Source organism: Eucyclogobius newberryi, unplaced genomic scaffold, assembly GCF_026437365.1.
Source record: "Eucyclogobius newberryi isolate DKJ021-1_F unplaced genomic scaffold, fEucNew1.0.hap1 SCAF_347, whole genome shotgun sequence".
Taxonomy (NCBI): domain Eukaryota; kingdom Metazoa; phylum Chordata; class Actinopteri; order Gobiiformes; family Gobiidae; genus Eucyclogobius; species Eucyclogobius newberryi.
In genome coordinates, this window is record NW_027315998.1 from 1 (window position 1) to 20,215 (window position 20,215).

General features: G+C 41.8%; 3 protein-coding genes across 4 annotated transcripts in view; 1 reads left to right on the forward strand and 2 right to left on the reverse strand.

Annotated features, from left to right (window-relative positions):
* The first annotated feature begins 6 nt into the window (after positions 1-6).
* Positions 7-20,215, forward strand: part of LOC140375893 (phagosome assembly factor 1-like) — a 35,581-nt gene continuing 15,372 nt past the window's right edge. Inside the window, exons 1-16 of one of the 2 annotated variants that reach the window (XR_011929800.1) lie at positions 7-370; positions 468-550; positions 628-711; positions 923-966; positions 1,221-1,300; positions 2,569-2,663; positions 3,373-3,437; positions 3,686-3,798; positions 4,036-4,169; positions 4,242-4,325; positions 4,947-5,029; positions 5,116-5,159; positions 5,245-5,294; positions 5,394-5,452; positions 5,545-5,617; positions 5,696-6,733. Coding sequence is in view for 1 of the 2 variants with exons in the window: in XM_072461938.1 (XP_072318039.1) it covers positions 307-370; positions 468-550; positions 628-711; positions 923-966; positions 1,221-1,300; positions 2,569-2,663; positions 3,373-3,437; positions 3,686-3,798; positions 4,036-4,169; positions 4,242-4,325; positions 4,947-5,029; positions 5,116-5,159; positions 5,245-5,294; positions 5,394-5,452; positions 5,545-5,617; positions 5,696-5,791 (1,251 nt within the window). In the remaining variant the exon portion in view is untranslated. Of the gene's footprint in view, positions 371-467; positions 551-627; positions 712-922; positions 967-1,220; positions 1,301-2,568; positions 2,664-3,372; positions 3,438-3,685; positions 3,799-4,035; positions 4,170-4,241; positions 4,326-4,946; positions 5,030-5,115; positions 5,160-5,244; positions 5,295-5,393; positions 5,453-5,544; positions 5,618-5,695; positions 8,834-20,215 lie in introns of those variants that run through there. The other variant, XM_072461938.1, reaches the window with a different exon arrangement.
* LOC140375892 (UDP-GlcNAc:betaGal beta-1,3-N-acetylglucosaminyltransferase 9-like) lies at positions 9,318-13,432 on the reverse strand. The gene is made up of 6 exons (XM_072461937.1): positions 13,219-13,432; positions 13,016-13,114; positions 12,029-12,349; positions 11,711-11,952; positions 10,844-11,099; positions 9,318-9,764 (listed from the first exon to the last, which is right to left on the reverse strand). Exons 1-6 carry the CDS (start codon positions 13,312-13,314, stop codon positions 9,333-9,335), a joined length of 1,446 nt encoding a protein of 481 aa, XP_072318038.1. The 5' UTR covers positions 13,315-13,432; the 3' UTR covers positions 9,318-9,332.
* On the reverse strand, positions 14,965-20,147 carry LOC140375894 (BBSome complex member BBS2). Its single transcript, XM_072461940.1, has 19 exons — positions 20,033-20,147; positions 19,354-19,491; positions 19,041-19,268; positions 18,843-18,968; positions 18,681-18,743; positions 18,529-18,606; positions 18,353-18,457; positions 18,161-18,247; positions 17,942-18,077; positions 17,729-17,868; positions 17,415-17,544; positions 17,159-17,342; positions 16,957-17,086; positions 16,764-16,883; positions 16,132-16,269; positions 15,953-16,065; positions 15,662-15,810; positions 15,190-15,581; positions 14,965-15,151 (listed from the first exon to the last, which is right to left on the reverse strand). The coding sequence occupies exons 2-18, from the start codon at positions 19,468-19,470 to the stop codon at positions 15,475-15,477; spliced, it is 2,151 nt and encodes a 716-aa protein (XP_072318041.1). The 5' UTR covers positions 19,471-19,491; positions 20,033-20,147; the 3' UTR covers positions 14,965-15,151; positions 15,190-15,474.

Here is a 20,215-nt window from a genome sequence, read left to right on the forward strand (position 1 = left end):
GTTTGCAGCGACGTGTCACGTGTTGTATTTGACAAGTCCAGTGTTATTGTTGGTTCTTCTGTTTGTTTCACGTGCATCATCTTATCAGTGCTGTCTGCAGTGTCTGGAGTACATGGCATGTGATAAAGTCACTGCAGTGATAGTTTGAGTACAGTCTTCACGTTGGAATAGTTGAAGTAAGTGACTTGTGATATGAAATAAGTGGTTGTCAGGCGAGGTGGATCGTGAACAAACAGGTTATAGAAGAGGATCCCTCACTGGGTCCCATTGTGTCCTGAAGTGTGTCAGCTGCAGCACTACTTGCCAATGCTGGACCTGGAGGTGGTCCCTGAGAGATCACTTGGAAATGAACAATGGGAATTTGCCTTAGGTAAGTTTTACTGACATATTTTTTTTAAATGAACGGTATATAGATATTTAATGCGTTGTCTTTGTCTATTTTATTCATTTGACAAACGCGTTCAAAGGGATGCCATTGGCCCAGGCCATCTCAATTCTCCAGAAACACTGCCGCATCATTAAAAATGTCCAGGTGCTCTACAGTGAACAGGTGAGACCATTATGCAGACTGTTATTGTGAATGCTGCTGCGCCTTTGTTCATTTCTTTGTGTGCTATCTCTCTGCAGCTTCCACTTAGTCATGACCTTATACTCAGCTTGACTCAGGATGGAATTAAACTACTGTTTGATGCCACAAATCAAAGACTCAAGGTACAAATGAAGGACACATTATCCAGCCACTAAAGAATGTTAACTTTATAAAACGCCAATGCAGTCGGCAATTTTAATGCGCTTTAACCTGTCTGCGATTGTAAAACATTGGCTACGTTTATATGTGAAATGAGTTCTGGTTCCTTTCCTGTGATTGAAGACACAAACACTACTTCATCCTCACTGTTGTGACGCTTGATTTTTTTCACAGGTCATTGAAGTGTACGACCTTAGCAAAGTCAAGTTAAAATACTGGTATGTAATAATGTTTTAGATGTATATGTGCAATAAGAAATGCAACACAAATCAATCAATTCTAAATCAAACAATAATATTAGACAAATATAGTTATGACACTACATTATAATAATTAGAGTTAGATCGTTTCTGATGACAACAATCTGCACACTGGTGTCATATATGTCTTCCTAACTTAATATATGTTGTTCTTAGCTAATGCAGCTCTGTGTTTATAAATGGTAAAGTTAATGTTCTGTTATGTATTTCAGTGGGGTACATTTCAACTCTCAAGCCATTGCTCCAACAATAGAGCAAATAGACCAGTCGTTTGGAGCTACACATCCTGGAGGTAAATTACAGATCATTACCTGTCACAAAAACCTCTCACATTGTTGTATAGTAGAAAAAGCTTCAGTTGTAGTCATCTGGACTCAGTTAGAAAAAATAGACGTTTCGACTCTCATCCAAGAGTCATTGTCAATAAAAGAATTTAGATCGAGAACTCCGATATTAATACTGTTCTGTGGTAAGACCCGCCCATTGGGAGGAGCCTTCCTGAAGTAGAAAGACTTGTTTGTTTCAACAGAAACTCCCCCCTTGTATCTACCGAGCTAGCCTATTCAGAATCTTAATGGGCTATTAGAATCCTCTTTGTCTTTGTGAGACCCTGGCTCAACCACCCTGAGTACCTGATTAGCATCCGAATGTCCTTGTCCTGGTCCTCTACCTTTCCAGGGGTTCAGTATACCATTATAAATAACAGGAAGATTAAACCTTAGCCCTCCATTTCTGTTTAAAGAAGGTCTTTCTTTTTTAACAAAAATAGCTTCCTTGACTCCTCTTTCAAACCATCTTTTCTCCCTGCTTAAAACCTTCACCTCACCGTCTTCAAACGAGTGATTAGAGCCTTCAAGATGGAGATGCACGGCACTCTGAGGTCCTGAACTTGTATTTCTTCTGTGCTGATAAAGCCTCTTGTGTAGAGGCTGTTTCGTCTCACCTATGTAACGTTCTTTACAACTTTCTTCACTGCATTGGATCGAATAAACTACATTGCTCTGTTTTTGAGTCGGCAACTTGTCCTTTGGGTGAACCAGTTTTTGTCTTAAAGTGTTTCCTGATTTAAAATAAACAGGGACTTCGTGTTGTCTAAAAATTCTCTGCAGTTTTTCCGACAGGCCAGACACATAAGGGATAGAAACACCCTTCCTTCTCTGTTCAGTTTCCCTTTTGTCCTGCTTCTTGGTTCTCTTCACTCTGTTGAGAGCCCAAGCGGGGTAACCACAGGCTGAGAGGGCATTTCGGACATGTTTTTCCTCTTTCTTCTTGCCCTCTGAGCTGGTGGGCACACCTTGAGCTCTGTGTTGTAAGGTTCTGATCACCCCCAGCTTGTGCTGTAGTGGGTGGTTGGAACCAAAGAGCAGATACTGGTCCGTGTGTGTAGGTTTCCTATATACTTCTATTTGGAGTTTCCCGTCCTCTCCTCTGATCGTGGAACAATCAAGAAAGGCCAAGCGATTCTCCTTAGCGTCTTCTCTTGTAAACCTGATATGTGGGTCCACTGCATTGATGTGTTCTCTCACATTGTTGTTCTGAAGTGTATTTTTCACATTACAGTTTACAATGCTGTGGAGCAATTGTTCCATCTCAACTTCCGTGGTTTGTCCTTCTCTTTTCAACTGGACTCATGGAATGAAGCTCCCAAATATGAGGTTAGCCCATTTTAGATTTGTTTATGTGGTGAGAAGTGTTAGGTCAAAAATGCTTAGGTTATCTTTTCATTATCTCCCATTATGAATTATGTGGTTATGCAAAGTCTCACGTTGTTTAAAACCCACTGCAGATTCAGCATGTGTCACTAAATTCTTACCGAAGCAAGTACTTTTGGAAATGCTCCATCTGCAGTTATTGTTTTTTAAGTGTTCAGAGCATTGAGTTTATAAACACATTCTGTAGGGCATATTTTCATTCATCACTTCTAGACCTTTGAAAACATGGCAGGGTGAAGTGCTCACAGACCGTCTGCTCAGTTCATGTATTTTTAAACAAGCAGACTGCACTAAAATGCCATAAAATGTCTTCTTTGCCATCTGTTCAACCGTTAATGCTAAATTGATTCGTCGTTATCTTGTTTATGTCAAATACTGTTTGTGGAGCCATGTCATCTTCAGTTGATTTACTTTAGGCTTCTCAGTATCTTAATAATTATTTTTGCTCAATTCCATCACTCAAATTGTATTTTCTATGATTAAGAGAGGAAGGTTCTGAGCAAAAAATTGCATAAAATGTCAAAACATACGACTTAAATTATGGTGAAAAGATTGACCGGTTTGTTTGGATATAAAACTGAAGACTAAACATCATCTCGTCCCGTACCACAGGTTTTTGTGCCTAATTTGAAGTTGTGTTTAATCTCTACAGATTCCACATGGGGCCATGGTGAAAAGAATGCACATCTATACAGGCAACAACCTGCAGGAAACGAGGTATAACACACAAACAAGGTGGAACACACACAATCACATCTTTTTCTGCCCAATTACTTAAAGCCTTAAGTAATTTTCTCGCAGTTTACATTTTTGTTTATTATGTATATCATTTTTTTTTTTTTTTATGTAATTAAAAAAAATATAGGACTAGTGTATATATACATTTTAAAAAATCTAAGGCAAGGTTATAAATAACCTCATTTATTCAGTCTTGAGCGCTAAAACCATCTGTGTTGTGTCTCCAGAGCACCAGTGATGCCATTGGCCTGTTTCTTTGGTAACATCTATGCAGAGTGTGTGGATGTGGTGCGAGACCAGGTCGGGCCCCTGGGGCTGAAACTCCGCCTCCTCACTGCAGGTGACATATATCTGTGCCACTGGAGAAATGGATGCTAAATCTCACCCACAATGTCACAATATTGTACATTCACGTGCACGTTGTCATTTTTAAAACCTGTGGACTTTAGTGAGGACAGAAAACCACTTTTGTTGCTGTGCTTCTGCCTGTAAACACTTTTTGATGTTTGGAATGTATGAATATGATTGATCTTCATATCTTTAGCATGGCTGATGGTTGTTGTGTCCGTGTGCTCAGGCTGTGGACCTGGGGTGATGGCAGACTCTAAAGTGCGCTGTATAGAGAGGAGCATCTCTTTTGGTGATTCTTGTCAGGATGTGTTGGGGGCCCTGGGCTCACCACACAAAGTCTTCTATAAATCTGAAGACAAGGTACAAAGATTTGTGTTGATTTTGCAAATCATTTCCTTTTTTCTAAAAAACTTGTGGGATTTTTTTTTTCAGATGAAGATCCACTCCCCGTCCCCTCATAAGCAGGTTCCTTCAAAATGTAATGACTACTTCTTCAACTACTTTACCCTCGGAGTGGTATGTAATTCCTCTCTATTCCTTGTTTTGTTTTCTGTTTTTTCTTTTATATTTTAACTTGTGTAGTCACCCTAAACCAATGTGTAATTCTTTTTCGTTATCTGAAGATTCAAGCAGTGATTCACAACCTAGATTACGGTTCACATGGGTTTTTTCAAACACTATGAACTATTGTGCGATTTTAGGATTAGGATTTATTTTCCAGTCATTTAAAAGACGGATTCAAGGTGGCCTTTATTGTTTCCTCATGGAGAAATTCTTGTTTGGACGAGCAATGGGCACAAGACACACCAACAGAGTCCAGTCGCTATGTTCACAATCCAAGTACAAACCACATCAACCATGCAAACTTGACAAATCCTTTACAAATTTATTAATAGTTTCAAGTCCGATGCACCTGCAAATTGCCCCTAGTCCTGATGTTAAAAGCTGCACCGCACGGTTCATTTGTATGTATGAAATTTTCCCATGTGTGGACAATAAAGGATTATCTTATTTGTTATCTTGTTGGTGTGACCACTGGCGTCACTATCTTCTCCACCAGTTGTGGCTGGTGGAGGAGCTGCTCTTTCCTCACCTGCTGTGGGACAGAGATAGAGCTGGGTCTTTCCTCTGTTTCAGGATATCCTGTTTGATTCCACTTCTCACCTGGTGAAAAAGTTCGTTCTGCATACAAATTTTCCTGGACACTACAATTTCAACATGTGAGTATTGATTGACGTAACATGTCAAATAATGTATCTCTTGTACAGCGATTACAGCAATGACCTGTTTATTTTGGCTGATTTAGATATCATCGATGTGACTTTAAGATTCCAATAGTCATCAAAAAAGGTGAGTTAAGTTTAAAAATATACTAAAGCCCAGTTCAACAAAACAATGTGTCTTAACTTTTCTAATGGGCCTTTTTGTATTTCAGAGGGAACTGACTCTCAGACTGAGGACTGCATCTTGACCACTTACACCAAGGTCAGTCACTGCCCCCGTAGACATCACACACGATTTAAAAATTAAAAAAAGATCGGAAATGTTCTCCCAAAAGCGTTTAAATGTCTCTAAATGTTTCAGTGGGATCAGATTCAAGAACTGTTGGAACATCCCATGGAAAAACCTGTTGTGCTCCACAGGTAAGTCAAGTGTATAAAGAGTCATTTCCATCATCTGCAGTAGGATGGCATTAAAAAGGCACTGAACACTGAACAATGCAATGTTTTGGCAGGTCTTCATCAGCAAACAACACCAATCCGTTCGGCTCCACCTTCTGTTTCGGACTGCAGAGGATGATCTTCGAGGTCACGCCTTTTAAAAACACTCTCTCTTTCCCTCAAAGCACCAGTCCAGTCTCACAACGGTGTTCTTTGACTCCGCAGGTGATGCAGAACAACCACATAGCGTCGGTCACACTGTACGGAGCGCCGCGGAGCACCAGTCAACCCCGGCCCGGCTCCAGCAGTAGCTCCCACTGATGACATTTAAACCCTTGACAGACTTTTAACCAAGCAGATTTTAATTCAAGCCACGCCTGTCGATTCTCATTGGCCGCCGCGCAAACACAAAAGTATGGTAAGGCCTCACGCTCCTGCCCAGCTTTTGATATGCCCTGGAAAACCTGCGGAAGATCCTCATCTTATTGTTTAGCGGAAGTATTCAACTGCTGCGGCGCGGAAATCCTGTCACGTTCTTGTCGAAGACGGCCACCAGATATAGCACTGTGGCTCAACCAGCATTCAATCACAAGAGCATAGATTTATTCTAGTTTTGAAGCAAACATCTACAAATACTGCCAGATAACGCTTGTACCGTCCGTCTTCCTGCCTCAACCTTGTCACATTTCAGCTACAAGAGTCCAGACCAGCCCACGTCAAAGCAGCCATTCAGCCCTACACCGGATGCAACAGTATTTTATTTTGTAGGAGCATAACCGCGCACTCAGGGTCGTGGGAGAGTAAGAAGTGTAGTCCGACTGAAACCACTTTTGTCCAGTGTGAGGCGATGTGGAGCCCAGAGCAAACGCAGCTCCAGTTTGTTGCTCTGGACTGTCACTGCTCTGGTTCTTCGCTCACCCACAAAACGCATAAGCTAAACACGCAATGTATACATTAGGTTCAGTAAAAAGACACGACACGGTTCATCTGTTCTGTAAACTGCACGGATGAACAGAAAACACATGAAGTTGGCAGAATGAGAGATAATCCACAAGCACAAGTTACATCCAGTTCCGTTACTCGAGTCCGTCCTTGTGCTTTTGTGAGGACCTACAATTACTGTTTCATACTATGAGCATTTCCATTTTTGTCATTTTAAACTTTTAAAAAACGCATTTACATTTGCACTAAAGCACACTTTTACTCGATTACGTCATATCCTTAGAAATGGTCGTGTCTACATGGTAAAATGTGTTCTGTTCTGTTTTGTAGATGAGAGCCACAGTTTTGTCCTCAGTGTTCCACATTTCCCACATGCACTTTCGGTTGTGTTGCAGTCCAGCTCTCATCTTCTTTGTTTGTCCAATTGCCAATCGCTACAGCCAAAGATATTTCAGGATGACTTCATTGGTCTGTTACTGTGTGTGAGTTGTATGACGAGTGCATGTCTTCACCTTCCCTCTTATCGAGTGTTCTGTGTCTGTTCTGTTCATTCATGTGATTAAACGTCATGGATCATCACTGCCCGAGATACATGTGGCTTTGTACATCACATTTTATTTTTCAAAACATCGGCCATTGCTTCATCACGCCATCTCTTTCCCTTTTCCCTTAACTGCTTAAATTCTGCTTAGGTACAGGTCTTACTTTTCTATTGTACATGTAAATGCTCCAAGGTGTATATCAGAGCCCACGTATGAAATATGTGAGTCTACAGCAACGTTTACAACAGAAACGGGAAAAAAAGTCTAGAACTAAATGGGTTTTGTTTATGGGCTCTTGTGTGACACCATAATGTACATTTCTTGTAAATAATTGTGTGCTCCTGATCTGCTGACCTGTCGATAGAGGCTTCTTGACCTGAGCTTTGACTCCTCCAGTTTAATTGGTTAATTGGGAAAGACATTTGCAAGACTGGCATCAGAGCCATTTACACTGCTACTGTAGACTTCATATCTGAGCCTCAAAACATTGGCTGCTTGAACTTGGAACCAAATGCTCCTGACTTGGGTTGAGCTGTGATGTTGCGAATGGAACGTGTGCTGGAGTCATGTGCTTCACCTCCTTGACTCACATGTGATTAGGTTGTGGCTTTAATAATGTGAGATTGTGTTTCTGGCAGTTATTACGACTACAATGAAATAAGAACATGCTTTAAATGCAGGTAAACACGTGAGAACAAACACTAAATTGTTGAACATTGTGCCTCATCTCCCACCGAGCCTGTCTTTCTCTGTCCTCTGTAAAAAGCAATCATGATGAGAATGCATGTGAACAGCATTGTTGTACAGTGTTTGTACTGTATGTGCGTGTCACAAGCAGAGTTAGCTCTTGATGTCCTAGCTGCAGTTTTCTTCTGTACATTGTTTGTTAGCTGCAAAAGAAGAGCACTGAGTTGAACTTTTGAAAAGGGGCTGTGAAGGTGGTTCCGTTGCTTTTCACCCTCAAAGGCTCACTGTGATTTTATAATCGATTGTTTCTGGAGCCCTGGGCCGCCAAGTATTTACCTAAAACAAAGCATAAGCATGCAGTAATGGGAATGCAGCTTCATAGCTTTTGGCTATTTTGATAAGCTCTCGAATGTTTTCTTTATAAGAAAAATAATCCTATATTCTAAACATGATCACCAATGAGTTATTTGGGCTAGCATGCTCAGAAATGAGCCTCAGACTTACATTTAACCCCACAGGGGACAAGCACTAAGAAACGTTTGTCCCATGTGACTCAGCCCAGGGCATGAGTGCTGCGGTGATGCAATGTGTGTTTCAGGAGAAAGGGAGAGTGGTGGGTAGTGAATAATATCGCCCCAAACTCAGGTGACCATATCATACCCTTGTTTTTCTACTGTCTGAAGCTGAAAAACAAGTGTGGCTGTCAGTGAATGAGACGAGTGACTGGTGTTTGTATTGGGACAGCTTTAGTTTGGTGTAATGATAAGATCATGTTAATGCCTTGTATCATATTAATGTTTCTTCTTGCTTCATGTTCTGTTGTTCCTTACTCTCCAGACTATTTCTGTGGCCGTATATATATTTTAATCCTGTTTCTGGAAATGGGACAGTTATACTTAGTTAAAACTTGTGAAATCCAGTGCAATGTGGCATTTTACATTTTGAATTGAATAACTTTGTGTATGTTACATAATTATTTAGCATGAAGTGCTACAGAGGAAGTGGCTACATTAGTGCAATGAGAGAAGACACAGGCTCAGAGGTCAAACCTTCTAATGGTGTCGAGGTGGCAGCGCCATCTTCAGTCCAACCAAACATTTAAATACAGATGAGCTCAAGGTTCATCAACAAATGTCATTTTGTGTGTAATATGACAGCAAATAAAACATGGATTCAAAAGATAATACAATAATGTGCTGATTTTCATTGCAACATTTTGTTTCACATTCACCAAAGTTTAAATGTCCTTCTTTGTAAACACTGGTTTTCACTCAACAGCTGGTTCTTATTTGGATTCAGTCCTGAACAGGGAACAAATCATTTTCTGAGCGTAAATGGTCATTGTAAAGAATCATATCAATACATAATAATGCAAATACATAATCAAAGGGAACGTCTGTGCATGAAAAGAATATCCAGTTATAAGTCGCTATAACATATACTTCATAACAACATTCAGGGCTCAGCCAACTAACCACTCCTTTGTTTGAATCCACTGTTGACAATTGCACAATACAATGTGATGAGTGCAAAATATAAAGTTCCGCCTTCACGAGTAAACCAAAACTGAAGTAACAGCAACATTCTTCTCAAACTGTAGATTTTGAACATAACACATGTGTCACATTCGTCACATTCACAGATATTTTAGTTACAAAAATCAACTTCAGGAGGTGGGTACAATTTCCAATCTACTGGACTTTTCTTTGTCCTTCAGACCTAATCCAGCCCTCACTCGGCCACATTGTATTTGTTCGCGGCGAATAGTGTTTTAGTGGAAAGGGCTGGACTAACACCTGCGTATCCGCGTAGTCCGCCTCCGCCGTCCTTTGGGCCTTGTTCACAAACCTCCATGAAAAGGGTTTGGAGGTGGCTCTGGCTCTGTTGTGGCAGCTCACGTCGGGGTCGTGCAGCAGGTTCCACATCAGCCATATCTGCGGGACGCTCAGGCTGTGGACCACCATCAGCTCGCGGTAGAAACACGGGTCGAACGTTTGGAGGTTCGGCGCGGCGGAGGGACGCGGGATTCCGAACGTCCGGAAGCCCTGGTGCCGGGAGGGTTTGACTCCGATCTGCTTGAGACACATCCCCAAAAAGACATCGTCGATGGGAAACAGCTCCACCTATAGGACAGAAAAAACAGTATCATGGAGCTTTGTTATGGACCGATGATGAAAAGAAACCTGTGTATGATTATGTGAAGAACTGTAAACATTTGAAACATACGCTCAGCACAGACGTGTCCAGTTTGCAGAAAGCGGGAACAAATCAATCTAAAAGTGATGTGTCCATCACCGGAGACACCTGTCATGCTGCAATGTCAAATGAAGCCTGCGTAAATTCAGCCTGGAAGCCCTAACTCCATCCATCTACATCAAGGCCACCATGGAAGGACCCCTCTCCCCAGCGCCATCATCGCACTCAAGCGGGCGTGGCCTGTCCGTCTGTGAGAGTCAGATCCCTCACTTCACCATGGACTCTCCCAGGTTTCTGCGCTTATCCCAAAGAGGTTCTGCAGTTTTTCCTGGCCAAAGAAGGAGGGTGAAAGGTCAGGGGGCGTCTGTACCATGGCCCTCGCACCCGCTCCTCATCCACAATCAACGCTCTCAAGTGACTCCTCCCCGCTCCCAATCAGCACCAGGCGGTCACATTTAAGCCCTCAGGCAGATGGCTCGGCCGCTCAAACCGTACTGCGACCCACCACCTCCCCAGCTCCTCCTCTACATTCCCCTCATCCTCTACCTTCTCTTCACATCTACCACCACCAGTCTCCAGGCTCCGGGGGGAGACATCTAATACAAATAGATCATGGAGTGCCCATGATTGCAACGTCTTCCGCCGGGGTCTGAGCGCCAAATAACTCACGAATAAAGCTTGCTAAACAGTCCATTCTCGTGGTCTCTTTGTCTCTCCAGGGTGAAATAAATATGGGAAGGAGTGTCTGGAATCCCTGCCAATGTGGTCCGATAAATTTGGATTTGGCTAGGTGTTTTTTATTTTAATTTTGTATTTAGTTAATTTTATTGTATTTCTGTTTCTGTCATTTCTTTGTGATTTGAATGCATTTTTCCTGTTGTGTGAAGCACTTTGAATTGCCTTGTGTATGAAATGTGCTCTACAAATAAACTTGCCTTGCCTTAAACTTCAACATGGGTAAAAGTGAATAATTAAATGCTTTATCAGGTATATTTAACGTCAGTACCTGTTGACAGGCCAAACTAAGTCTCCGAGCTGTGAACCCAGACATGACAAATCCTCCTCCTCCAGCGTAAGAGGGATACAAGCCGCCGCCGTACACAAACTCTGGCACAAAGTACTTCGAACTGCGCCGGCGGATGGGTCTGGCATTCACGATAATATCACCGACGAACAGGTCCTGCTCTGGCTCCTGCCCCTCCAGCAACTCCAGTATGTTCTCAATATTCACATAAACGTCAGCATCACCCTTGAAGATGAACCTGTAGAACACATAAAGGTACATACTGAGATTGTACACGAAACACTACTATTGAACACATAAAGGTACATATTGAGATTGTACACAAAACACTACTATTGAACACATAAAGGTACATATTGAGATTGTACACAAAACACTACTATTGAACACATAAAGGTACATACTGAGATTGTACACGAAACACTACTATTGAACACATAAAGGTACATACTGAGATTGTACACGAAACACTACTATTGAACACATAAAGGTACATATTGAGATTGTACACAAAACACTACTATTGAACACATAAAGATACATACTGAGATTGTACACGAAACACTACTATTGAACACATAAAGGTACATACTGAGATTGTACACGAAACACTACTATTGAACACAAAACACTACTATTGAACAAATAAAGGTACATATTGAGATTGTACACGAAACACTACTATTGAACAAATAAACACAAAGTGACAAAATTTAACTAGCTTTAACTGATCTCGGTTAAGCGTTTACTTTACTATTGGCCTTATTTATCGTCTATTGCAAATATAATACAGTTACAAGTCCATTAAAGTATCTGAAACAGCTGCTGACTCGACATATTCGCACTTACTTGATGTGGGCACAGCTGCTGTCGACCCACGTCAAAAAGTGTGTTTCCTTCAGCGTCAAGTTGAAAAAGGTGTCGTCGAAGTCCCACAGCAGAATGTCCTTAAAGCTCTGGCTCTCATATGCCAGGAGCCTGTCCCATAGCGGCAGGGCGCTCCTGTTCCTCGGGACACCCAGCAGGAACACCGTGCGTATGGTCACCCCATTCGGGAAGCTCCCTTCTCTCCCCCAGGTCCGACGCACGACCTGACAAAAAAATAACGCAGCGTTTTAATTTGTTTTCAAGCTTTTCCGCACATCTTTTCACAGGATAAAATCGTACCTGGCGCTTGTCGAAATCTGCCACGACAGATTTGACGGCGATGAGCAAGTGCAGCACCCGTTGGCCATCGTTGACGAGGCATTTGTCGGGCTGGTCGATGAGGAGGCTGAAGTTTCGGTTGTCTTTTGCTTTCAGGTAGCCCTCGAAGTCGAACGGGGGCAGAGTGGGCAGAGGAGGCCGGGTCGGTTTCGCTGCATTCTTGCGTCGCGACTTGGATTTCCCTTTTGCTTTGACCTGGATTTTGGCCTTGGCCTGAGGAGTTTTGGTCTTGGACTGAGGTTTAGGAGTGACCAGCTTCACATATTTGAGTCTCTGAGCAGGCTAAAGACAAACGATGAGGAGTAAAGAAACGATCAGGTCAATCACATATCTTGATGCGTCAACTTCTGATACAGTAGATGTTGGTTATTTGTATTATGGGTTTGCAAATGTTCACTAAAAAAAACAAAACGATTCTGTCATATCTAATCGTTTGTGATCAGCTTTTAATGGAGACGTCTACAGCCAATCCTCTGTCAGTAAAAATATGTGTTGTGGATTAGAGTTCTGACTTTGACCTTTTAGTATGAACTGAGAATGATTAAAATTGATTTAGCCTTATTGATGTTAAGAAAATTAATACTGAAAGCAATTTTGTATTCAAACGCATCAAAATCAGCTCATTCTGAATCCTCAAACTTCATCCATACGTCCCTGCGATTGGTTAAATCCAGCTGTCACTCACTCAGAGCAGGACAGAGGCCGACCAATTATACACATGTAATAGGGTAACATTACACTCCTCCTATTGGTCCGCAGGACAGAGGCGGACCAATAGGAGGAGTGGACGGGGAAAAAGTGTGTGTTTGAGCCGGAAAGCTGTGTTAATCAGAGAATTACTCATCACGATAACATCAAACGAGTACATCTACACAGTATTACACGTGTATTACCCTATTATTACGTGAAGAACTTTTGCAACAATAAATCAATGGAATTTCTTCTTACTTTGGACGCATTGGCCCCCAGAAGAGTCCGACTGGAGCTGGTGGAGCTGTTCATCTCCAGTTTCAAAAGGGGTCTGTCCCATCCAGACGACAATATCACCTTCAGCCAAACACAAAGCACAGCACAACGCGAGGGTTTTTGTCAATCTGAAGGACAAAGTGGATACGTTTGTTTATTTGTTTGTTGGGAGGAGGAGGATTTACCTGTCGGGCATAGAACAGCAGACAGAAGAGCAGCAGGAGCAGCAGACTGCACAGAACATCTCCCTTCACTCGCAGGAGCCGCTTCATCTGCACCATACTGAGGTCAACGGCTCAGGACTTCACCCACACCAGGTCTGAGGCTGGTCCAGGGCGCTGACGTCTCCCCTCTTTCTTTTTACTCCCTCCATGTCACTAATGGGACGGTCGATCTCTCTCTTGCAATGGGGGGAAAGGCTGAAGCACAAGGGGAAGCAAAAGAACAAAGTACAGCATCATATATATAGATAGAACACGTGATAAAACGACTCTTTATTGACTTCTTTATTACTTTATCAAGGCACCCACTTTCACAGATAAAGCTGATGCATGTGCAAAGGGGGTGTGTCTGCAAATAAAGTGGTGGCATGGGAGAACATCATGTCCCCAGATTCTGATGATAGAAGTTAGATGCAGAAAATATAGATAGCATAAGATTTCAGGTAAAACACTTGAGTTGAATCCAAAATGCATCATTTCAGGTGAGAAAAAAACGGATTTGATGCTAAATTAGGCGTTTAAAAGTCTTGCACAACTCGTCTTACACTCACATTATGCACTGTCTAGTCTCAATCCATTTAATCTAAACTTACCAGACGTGTTTAGGAGTGTTTTTATCTGAAAACTTCTGAAGTGCAGCAGCAGCACACCGCCAACTGCAGCCCTGCGTTCTGCTCCATCGTCTTAGGTCACAACGACGCAAACTTTGATCAAAGAAGAAGAAAAAAGTGTATATTTAAAAAAGAAAATACATGAAACTCTCTACAACTCTCTGCAACTAGAAGAAGTGAGGAGTCGATAGAAAGTTTGTGTGAAAAGCCATCTGGTTTGACCCATGGATGTGCCACAGTAAATCGCCGCTGCTGGAGACGCGTTCAAGTGCAGCTGGAAAACATGGAAAACAGAATACGACTTCATTCAAATGGTGAAACTGTAGTGTGAGTATCCTGTTCAATCGTTAAACCAATTAAATGAAGGCATAGTAATGAGATGTGTTACGTGTTTAATGAATGTATGTCAAACCTGTGTTAAAGCTGTGTTGAAATAAGAAAGCCGTAGGTGTGGAGTGTCTGTTCCTGATGTTTCTTGAACGCGGCGTGGTAGTCTGGCCAACTGACCACGTGACATGGCCAGAAGGCGCCAGATGCCAACACAGCAATAACGAGACTGTGACGTCAGTGAAACAGTCATTACGTGTTTGAAGTTAAACTATACAAGGACATAGTCAGCAAAAGAACCATCAGTACATATGTTGTTGAATATGTTTGTGAATAACAGAAGTCTGATTGGTGCAGAAGTCTATAGTGGAGTCCAGACCATGGTCCAGACCATGGACCATGGTCCAGAGCATGGTCCAGAGCTCTGTGACTGTGATGAATGACTCATGTGCAGAGAGGGCCCATGACACGTGTGAGTGCACGAGGATGATCACTCTGGAAATCAGATCTGGTTTGGCTTCAAGACCGTTCTGACGAAGGCGAGGACATTTCCACAGTTGTGTTGTGATAGGTAGAGCATATAGAGAGCAGAGGAGGTGGAATATCTAAAAAATCACTTTAACACTAAGAACATTAACAAAATGAGCCATCAACTAAAAACTTAGAACATCATTTATTTGTTTTATTTTCCACAAATACTATCTCCATTCTATCTAAGAACATGATTCTTTGGCTAAAGACATGTCCCATCTGTGCAGAGACAGTGTCTCTGGTCCCAGCTGTCCTGGGTCTCCACACCGACTGTCCAGATGTGCTTCCTCTAAACATCACCATGTCATCTGGATGAAACAGTCCTGTGCTGCTGACACAGCATTATACTCTCCAAACATCTCAGAACAACTGTGCAGCACAAGCTGGAACACATTTATCTATGACATTCACACAAGTGTATGAACGACCTGACATATAGGACGGGCTGTAAAAAGTCATGAAGTACAAATTAGTGCTCCAACTAAACCAACCAAGCTAATAAAGTATCTGCACTACCTGCAGAACAACCCTGAGATGTTTTATAAACTGACAAAATAGTGTCAGTTTTTGCTGCTTAAACTAGGTTCATTAGCACGACTGTGTTTCACTTCCACCTTTCTTCTTTCTATATTCTGAGAATATGAATAAATTAAGGCAATTTCTTGTTTGTGCCCCCTGTCTTTGTCCAAACATTTGAGATGTGAGATTTGTACGAGTTAGTGACTGATTGTTGACATCTTGACTTTCGTTCTCAGGAGGACGCAGTTCCAGCTTTCATGATCCTAAACAGAGCGTTGACATTGTTGCTCTTGATAGCATCTCGACAGGCGGATATCACTTGGTTCTTGGGTTTTCCCACTGAAGGATACAAAATGTACACACACAAATAAAGGATGTATCCTAAACAATGAAGCTACTACACATCCAGAGTGTTTTACCTCGCAGTCGTCCAGCGCGCTGGATGGCTTGATTTACAGATTTAAGGCAGGAGAGAAGAGCGTTGTGATTGTTGGAGCGGATCTTATATTCATTTATCAGATCTCTGTTTAAATCATACAACTCTCTGTAACGCTTCTTCATGAAAGTCCTAGAAAAAGATTACAGCATTAAGTTGTCGTAATTCATATAGTAATTTATATTTGTTAATGAACTGGTAAGTTACAAGAACAAGAATGTAATGTGTGTTTTCCAATCAGCAAATGAAGTAAAGTATGTTATGAAAAACGTACATGTCACACATGAGACGAGAATCTTCTGCTTGTACCAACATAGTCCTGATGTAGTTCGAGTGGTCAGCCATATCTGCAGTTAACTTCTGATGGACCGAGTGGAACTCATCCACCTGATGAAATATACATTTAACTTCACGGTTAGAGAGGAAAACATTAGCATAATAAAATAACTTCACCTCGGTGAGAGTAGTGCGTAGCTCCTCAAAGTATCCAGGAAAATCCGCTTCTACTGATAGTTCGTCTATCCCCAGGAATGAGGCCAGTGACTGGACCAGGTCCCCTGCCAGGTCGATGTCCTCAGTTTTGAAAGTGATCTGAGGACAAAATGAGAGCCTTGAGAGCTACGCTTTGGTCTGCATTATAGGCTGAGAGCAGATTTATTTCATTCCTACTAGCAGACAGGTAGCAGAATTTACATCATAACATCTATAAAAGCTTATAAATGTAGTTATAATCTATCTAAACGGGAGCAATGGCGTCTTGATTGCAGGAGAATAAAGATGACTCAATCATGCACAAATCAACACTCTAAAAACAACTTTGAGAGGGTAAATTAGGAGGGAAAACAATTATAACGCGCTCTTTAAGTCAATTTTGCAAATCCACTCACAATAAAGATGCATGTTTAAAAAATCCAAAATGAAAACAAAAAAAGTGTGAACTGTACTGTATTTTTTGGCTACATAAAAAGGCAAACATTCAGATAAAGATAAGTGACTTGCAAGAATGAAAAAATGGACTTAAATCGAACACACACTGTGGAGTAGGGTATGTATATATATTATTATATATATATCATATATAGTACCTGTCCGTTGCTGGCCTTTCTGATGGACAACACTCCTCCAGTCCTCAGAGAATGAAATGTCACATCTGGATTGTCGACTCCCTCTGGAAGCAAGAAGTTCTGGTTCAGCCACATCACAACCTGCACAGGACAAACAACAAGTCATTTTCTGCTTTGAGTAAGAACAAGGTTACAAAAGAGGTTTGACACAGACCCTTTGTGGCCGGTCATTAATACTAAAGGTCACCCATCCAGAGGGCGAGGCAGCTGAGGGGTCGTCAGTCAGGTCGTACATGGAGAACCGAGGCAGCTGACGGGTGATTTCAAACACATGAAACTGGGAACTGTGAGGACAGACGCATGTGGAGGCTCAGAACTATACAGCACAATCACAAGTTAAGATGTACAAGTTCAACTCGTAATCTTGCCTTGACTTTCCTCCCACAAAGGCTTTAATATGAAGATCCACAGGGATATCCTTTGGCGGGACAATAGGAACTCGTACACAGCCGGACAGGTTTTGGACACTGGGATGGACCACGTGACTCTCACCCTCAAATATCCCCTCCGCAAAAATGAGCACTGCACGAATAATAGTTTCTGCAAAGAGAAGAGAAACAAACGTGTTAGGTGAAGTGTGCGTTTGAACTTTTTTAATATCCTGAGGGCCACCGTTTGGTGTTGAAATGTTGAGCTCCACATGGGCCCTCTGAGCATCTGAGGCTGGTCGCACTGACAGAGCCGTCTGAAGCTGAGTGTTGGCTGGAATCACACCCACATCACTTTTGGCTTCTGACACTCCCTACAAACAACAACAACAACAACAACAACAAAAACAACAACAACAACACAGTCTATCATTTATCATGTTGTATTAGCGCTACAAAGCTGAATAATCTCCTGTGGCTGAAATGAATGTTTAAAATATATAAATAAATATAGTACTATTAGAGACATTAGTCTGGAAGAAAAATAAGGCGAAATACCTTGGCATTTTCTTCATAGTTTCGAAGTTCGAGAAGGAGATTCTGTTTTCGCTGGCTGAGCTCTCTAACGAGATCCTGCTCAGTGCTAGAGTCCATAAGATTTCCTTTTTGTTCGTTACTTGCAGGCAGGTAACCCCGAACTATAGCATATTGTAAAGTTCATACTGTTAAGGATGTAAAATGATCTGTAGTTAGACATTTCACACAGCGCACCTTCTCCTTCTGTGGAGGCACAGATGAGCTCTATCTGCCCATCAAGCCTGTAGTCTCCCTCCACCACTCCAGCCACAGAGGAGGAAAAGTTGTCTTTAAAAATGACCTCACCAGTGCGGTCACTACGAGCATCAATCTACATAAACAACAAAAACTTTTGGCATTCAATTTCCAATAGTCTATGCCAGCTACGGTGTGGTGTTAGTTAAAAAAACTGACCTTTCCATTTGACCAACCAGTTATGAGTTCAACTACTCCATCAGCATTCAGATCAAAGGCATGGATGCTCATAGCATGATTCTTGGACTAAAGACAGATAATTTAACATTACAAATAATGTAATGAAAGAGGAAAGATGTTTTACTGAAGGAAAAAATGTGAACCAAACAATATATGGGAATAATGACTTGCCTTTATCCTCCAGTATCGAGAATTGCGATCGTAAACACCCACAGTGCCATTCGCTAGTGCATAGCCAAATCGACTGTCATGCATATGACAGAGGGATGTTACGGTCTGAAAAGAAACACAAATAATGTTGATTAGTTTGATATTCTACTTACAAGCAATCAATTCTAATGGTTTACCTCATTTTCAGTCATCTCTGCCACAAGCTCATCTCCTTTAAAAACTCTTATGTCAAAGTCCTCAGATCCAACTAAGAGCTACAGGGGTAAAAAAAAATGGCAACATTCAATTTAGGATCAGAAAACGGAGTAACAGCAAAAACTGAACTTGCCTCATTTTTTCCATCTCCAGTGAAGTCACAAAGAACAAGAGATCTGACATTATCTCCAGTCACCTGGGACAAAAGACTTCATAAATGTACACAAAGGGGCCCTTAAACAAAGCTATATGTACGAATGTAACGTATCATATGTCCTCAGATATTTGCACTTACTGTCCAGAAGTGGTCATTCCCTTCAAAGTCAAAACCTTGCAGGGCACAGTTTCCTCCAATAATAGCAAGAGGTGCAGGGATGTCGCCAAGTTTCCCCAGGACAATGGAGTTGGCTCCATCAGACACCTTGTAATGCCACACACACAAAACATGATTAGTAACAGCCTCAACCTTTACAGGCGGTTTCTCGGTACGTACCTCTCTGTAGAAAACATCAGCGTTATCATGAACATCGTAGGCCAGCAGGTTGGTTTGGGAGGCAACCAACAGTGTGTCTCCTGTAGTGTTAGGGCTCAAAGTTCCAGCTGTCAAACAAGTAACTGCCTGGTTGATGTTAAGAAGAGACACGTCAGAGTCCTGTGCGCTCTGGCTCAGGCGATGTCCTGCTGTTCTCTGTCCACGAGCGTGGGGATTATGGATGAAAACCTTTGAAGTACACATCATTGCTCATCATCATTGAGCTGAATAAAAGGCCTGTGGTGCTATTACATGTCAATAATACCATGTTTACCTTCCCCGCTTGTGTGGCTGCTGTGAGGCATGGGTGAACACCATCAAATTTACCAACTGTCACCATCCGGGGGTTTATCTTATGGTTGAGTTTCAATGTAAAGATTGGAACCAACATGTTTAAGTCTGATTTTTTGCTCTAAAAGTTACAGAGAGGGAGAGAAACAGAATTGTCATTAATTGGTAAACCAGCACAGAAACACCCTTCTGTGAAAATCAAGTGCAATGTTGCATTATAAACCTAAAAACTAACAATATTGACATTTATTTCATAGACTAATAGTATCTCACTAGCTTATTCTCCTCCAAAGAGTTTAAAACAATTAACTAATGTAATTACAGGCTTTTTGCTAGACGCCCCTGCAAGAGTCTAGTTGCCTAGCAACATAAAGCGCACGCTAAAGCTCTTCACCAGGCTAATCTCATTCTAGTTGACTTGAGATTTCAGAAAGAATCCTCAAAAACCGTCATACCACTATTTAAATTTCCCAACACTTGCCAAAGCAACAAAACAAGCTGTATATTTAGATTTTAACAAATAAAGTAACGCATGTATGAGCTAAGTAATCGATGTGGACAGCCGTATGCAGCGCTTATGCTGAGATACAAGCGGGACACAGGCACATTTTACAGGATTACAAGCTAAAACAATCTGTCCCAATAAAAAGCAAATATACCACCTTAGAAAAACAAGATGATTTCGCGACGCTTTAGACAAGTTGGCGATGTTGGCGACCCATTAGCCTTAGCACCATTTCCGCTACTATTTCCGCAAAACATTTCCAAAATAAGAGACACAGATAAACACCACTTGTAGTTGAGGGCTGCTGCTCCGTCTGCACGCTCTCTAATCACCCCAATGA

Coding starts and splice junctions, on each gene's coding strand:
- LOC140375892 (XM_072461937.1), bottom strand. CDS start 13,314: ATGGTGCAGATGAAGCGGCTCCTGCGAGTGAAGGGAGATGTTCTGTGC. Junction 11,953..12,028: donor CAGATTTCGACAAGCGCCAG/GTACGATTTTAT, acceptor TTTTTTTGTCAG/GTCGTGCGTCGGACCTGGGG. Junction 9,765..10,843: donor TTAGTTTGGCCTGTCAACAG/GTACTGACGTTA, acceptor TCTGTCCTATAG/GTGGAGCTGTTTCCCATCGA.
- LOC140375894 (XM_072461940.1), bottom strand. CDS start 19,470: ATGTTGGTTCCAATCTTTACATTGAAACTCAACCATAAGATAAACCCC. Junction 19,269..19,353: donor CAGCCACACAAGCGGGGAAG/GTAAACATGGTA, acceptor TGTACTTCAAAG/GTTTTCATCCATAATCCCCA. Junction 18,744..18,842: donor GGAATGACCACTTCTGGACA/GTAAGTGCAAAT, acceptor CTTTTGTCCCAG/GTGACTGGAGATAATGTCAG.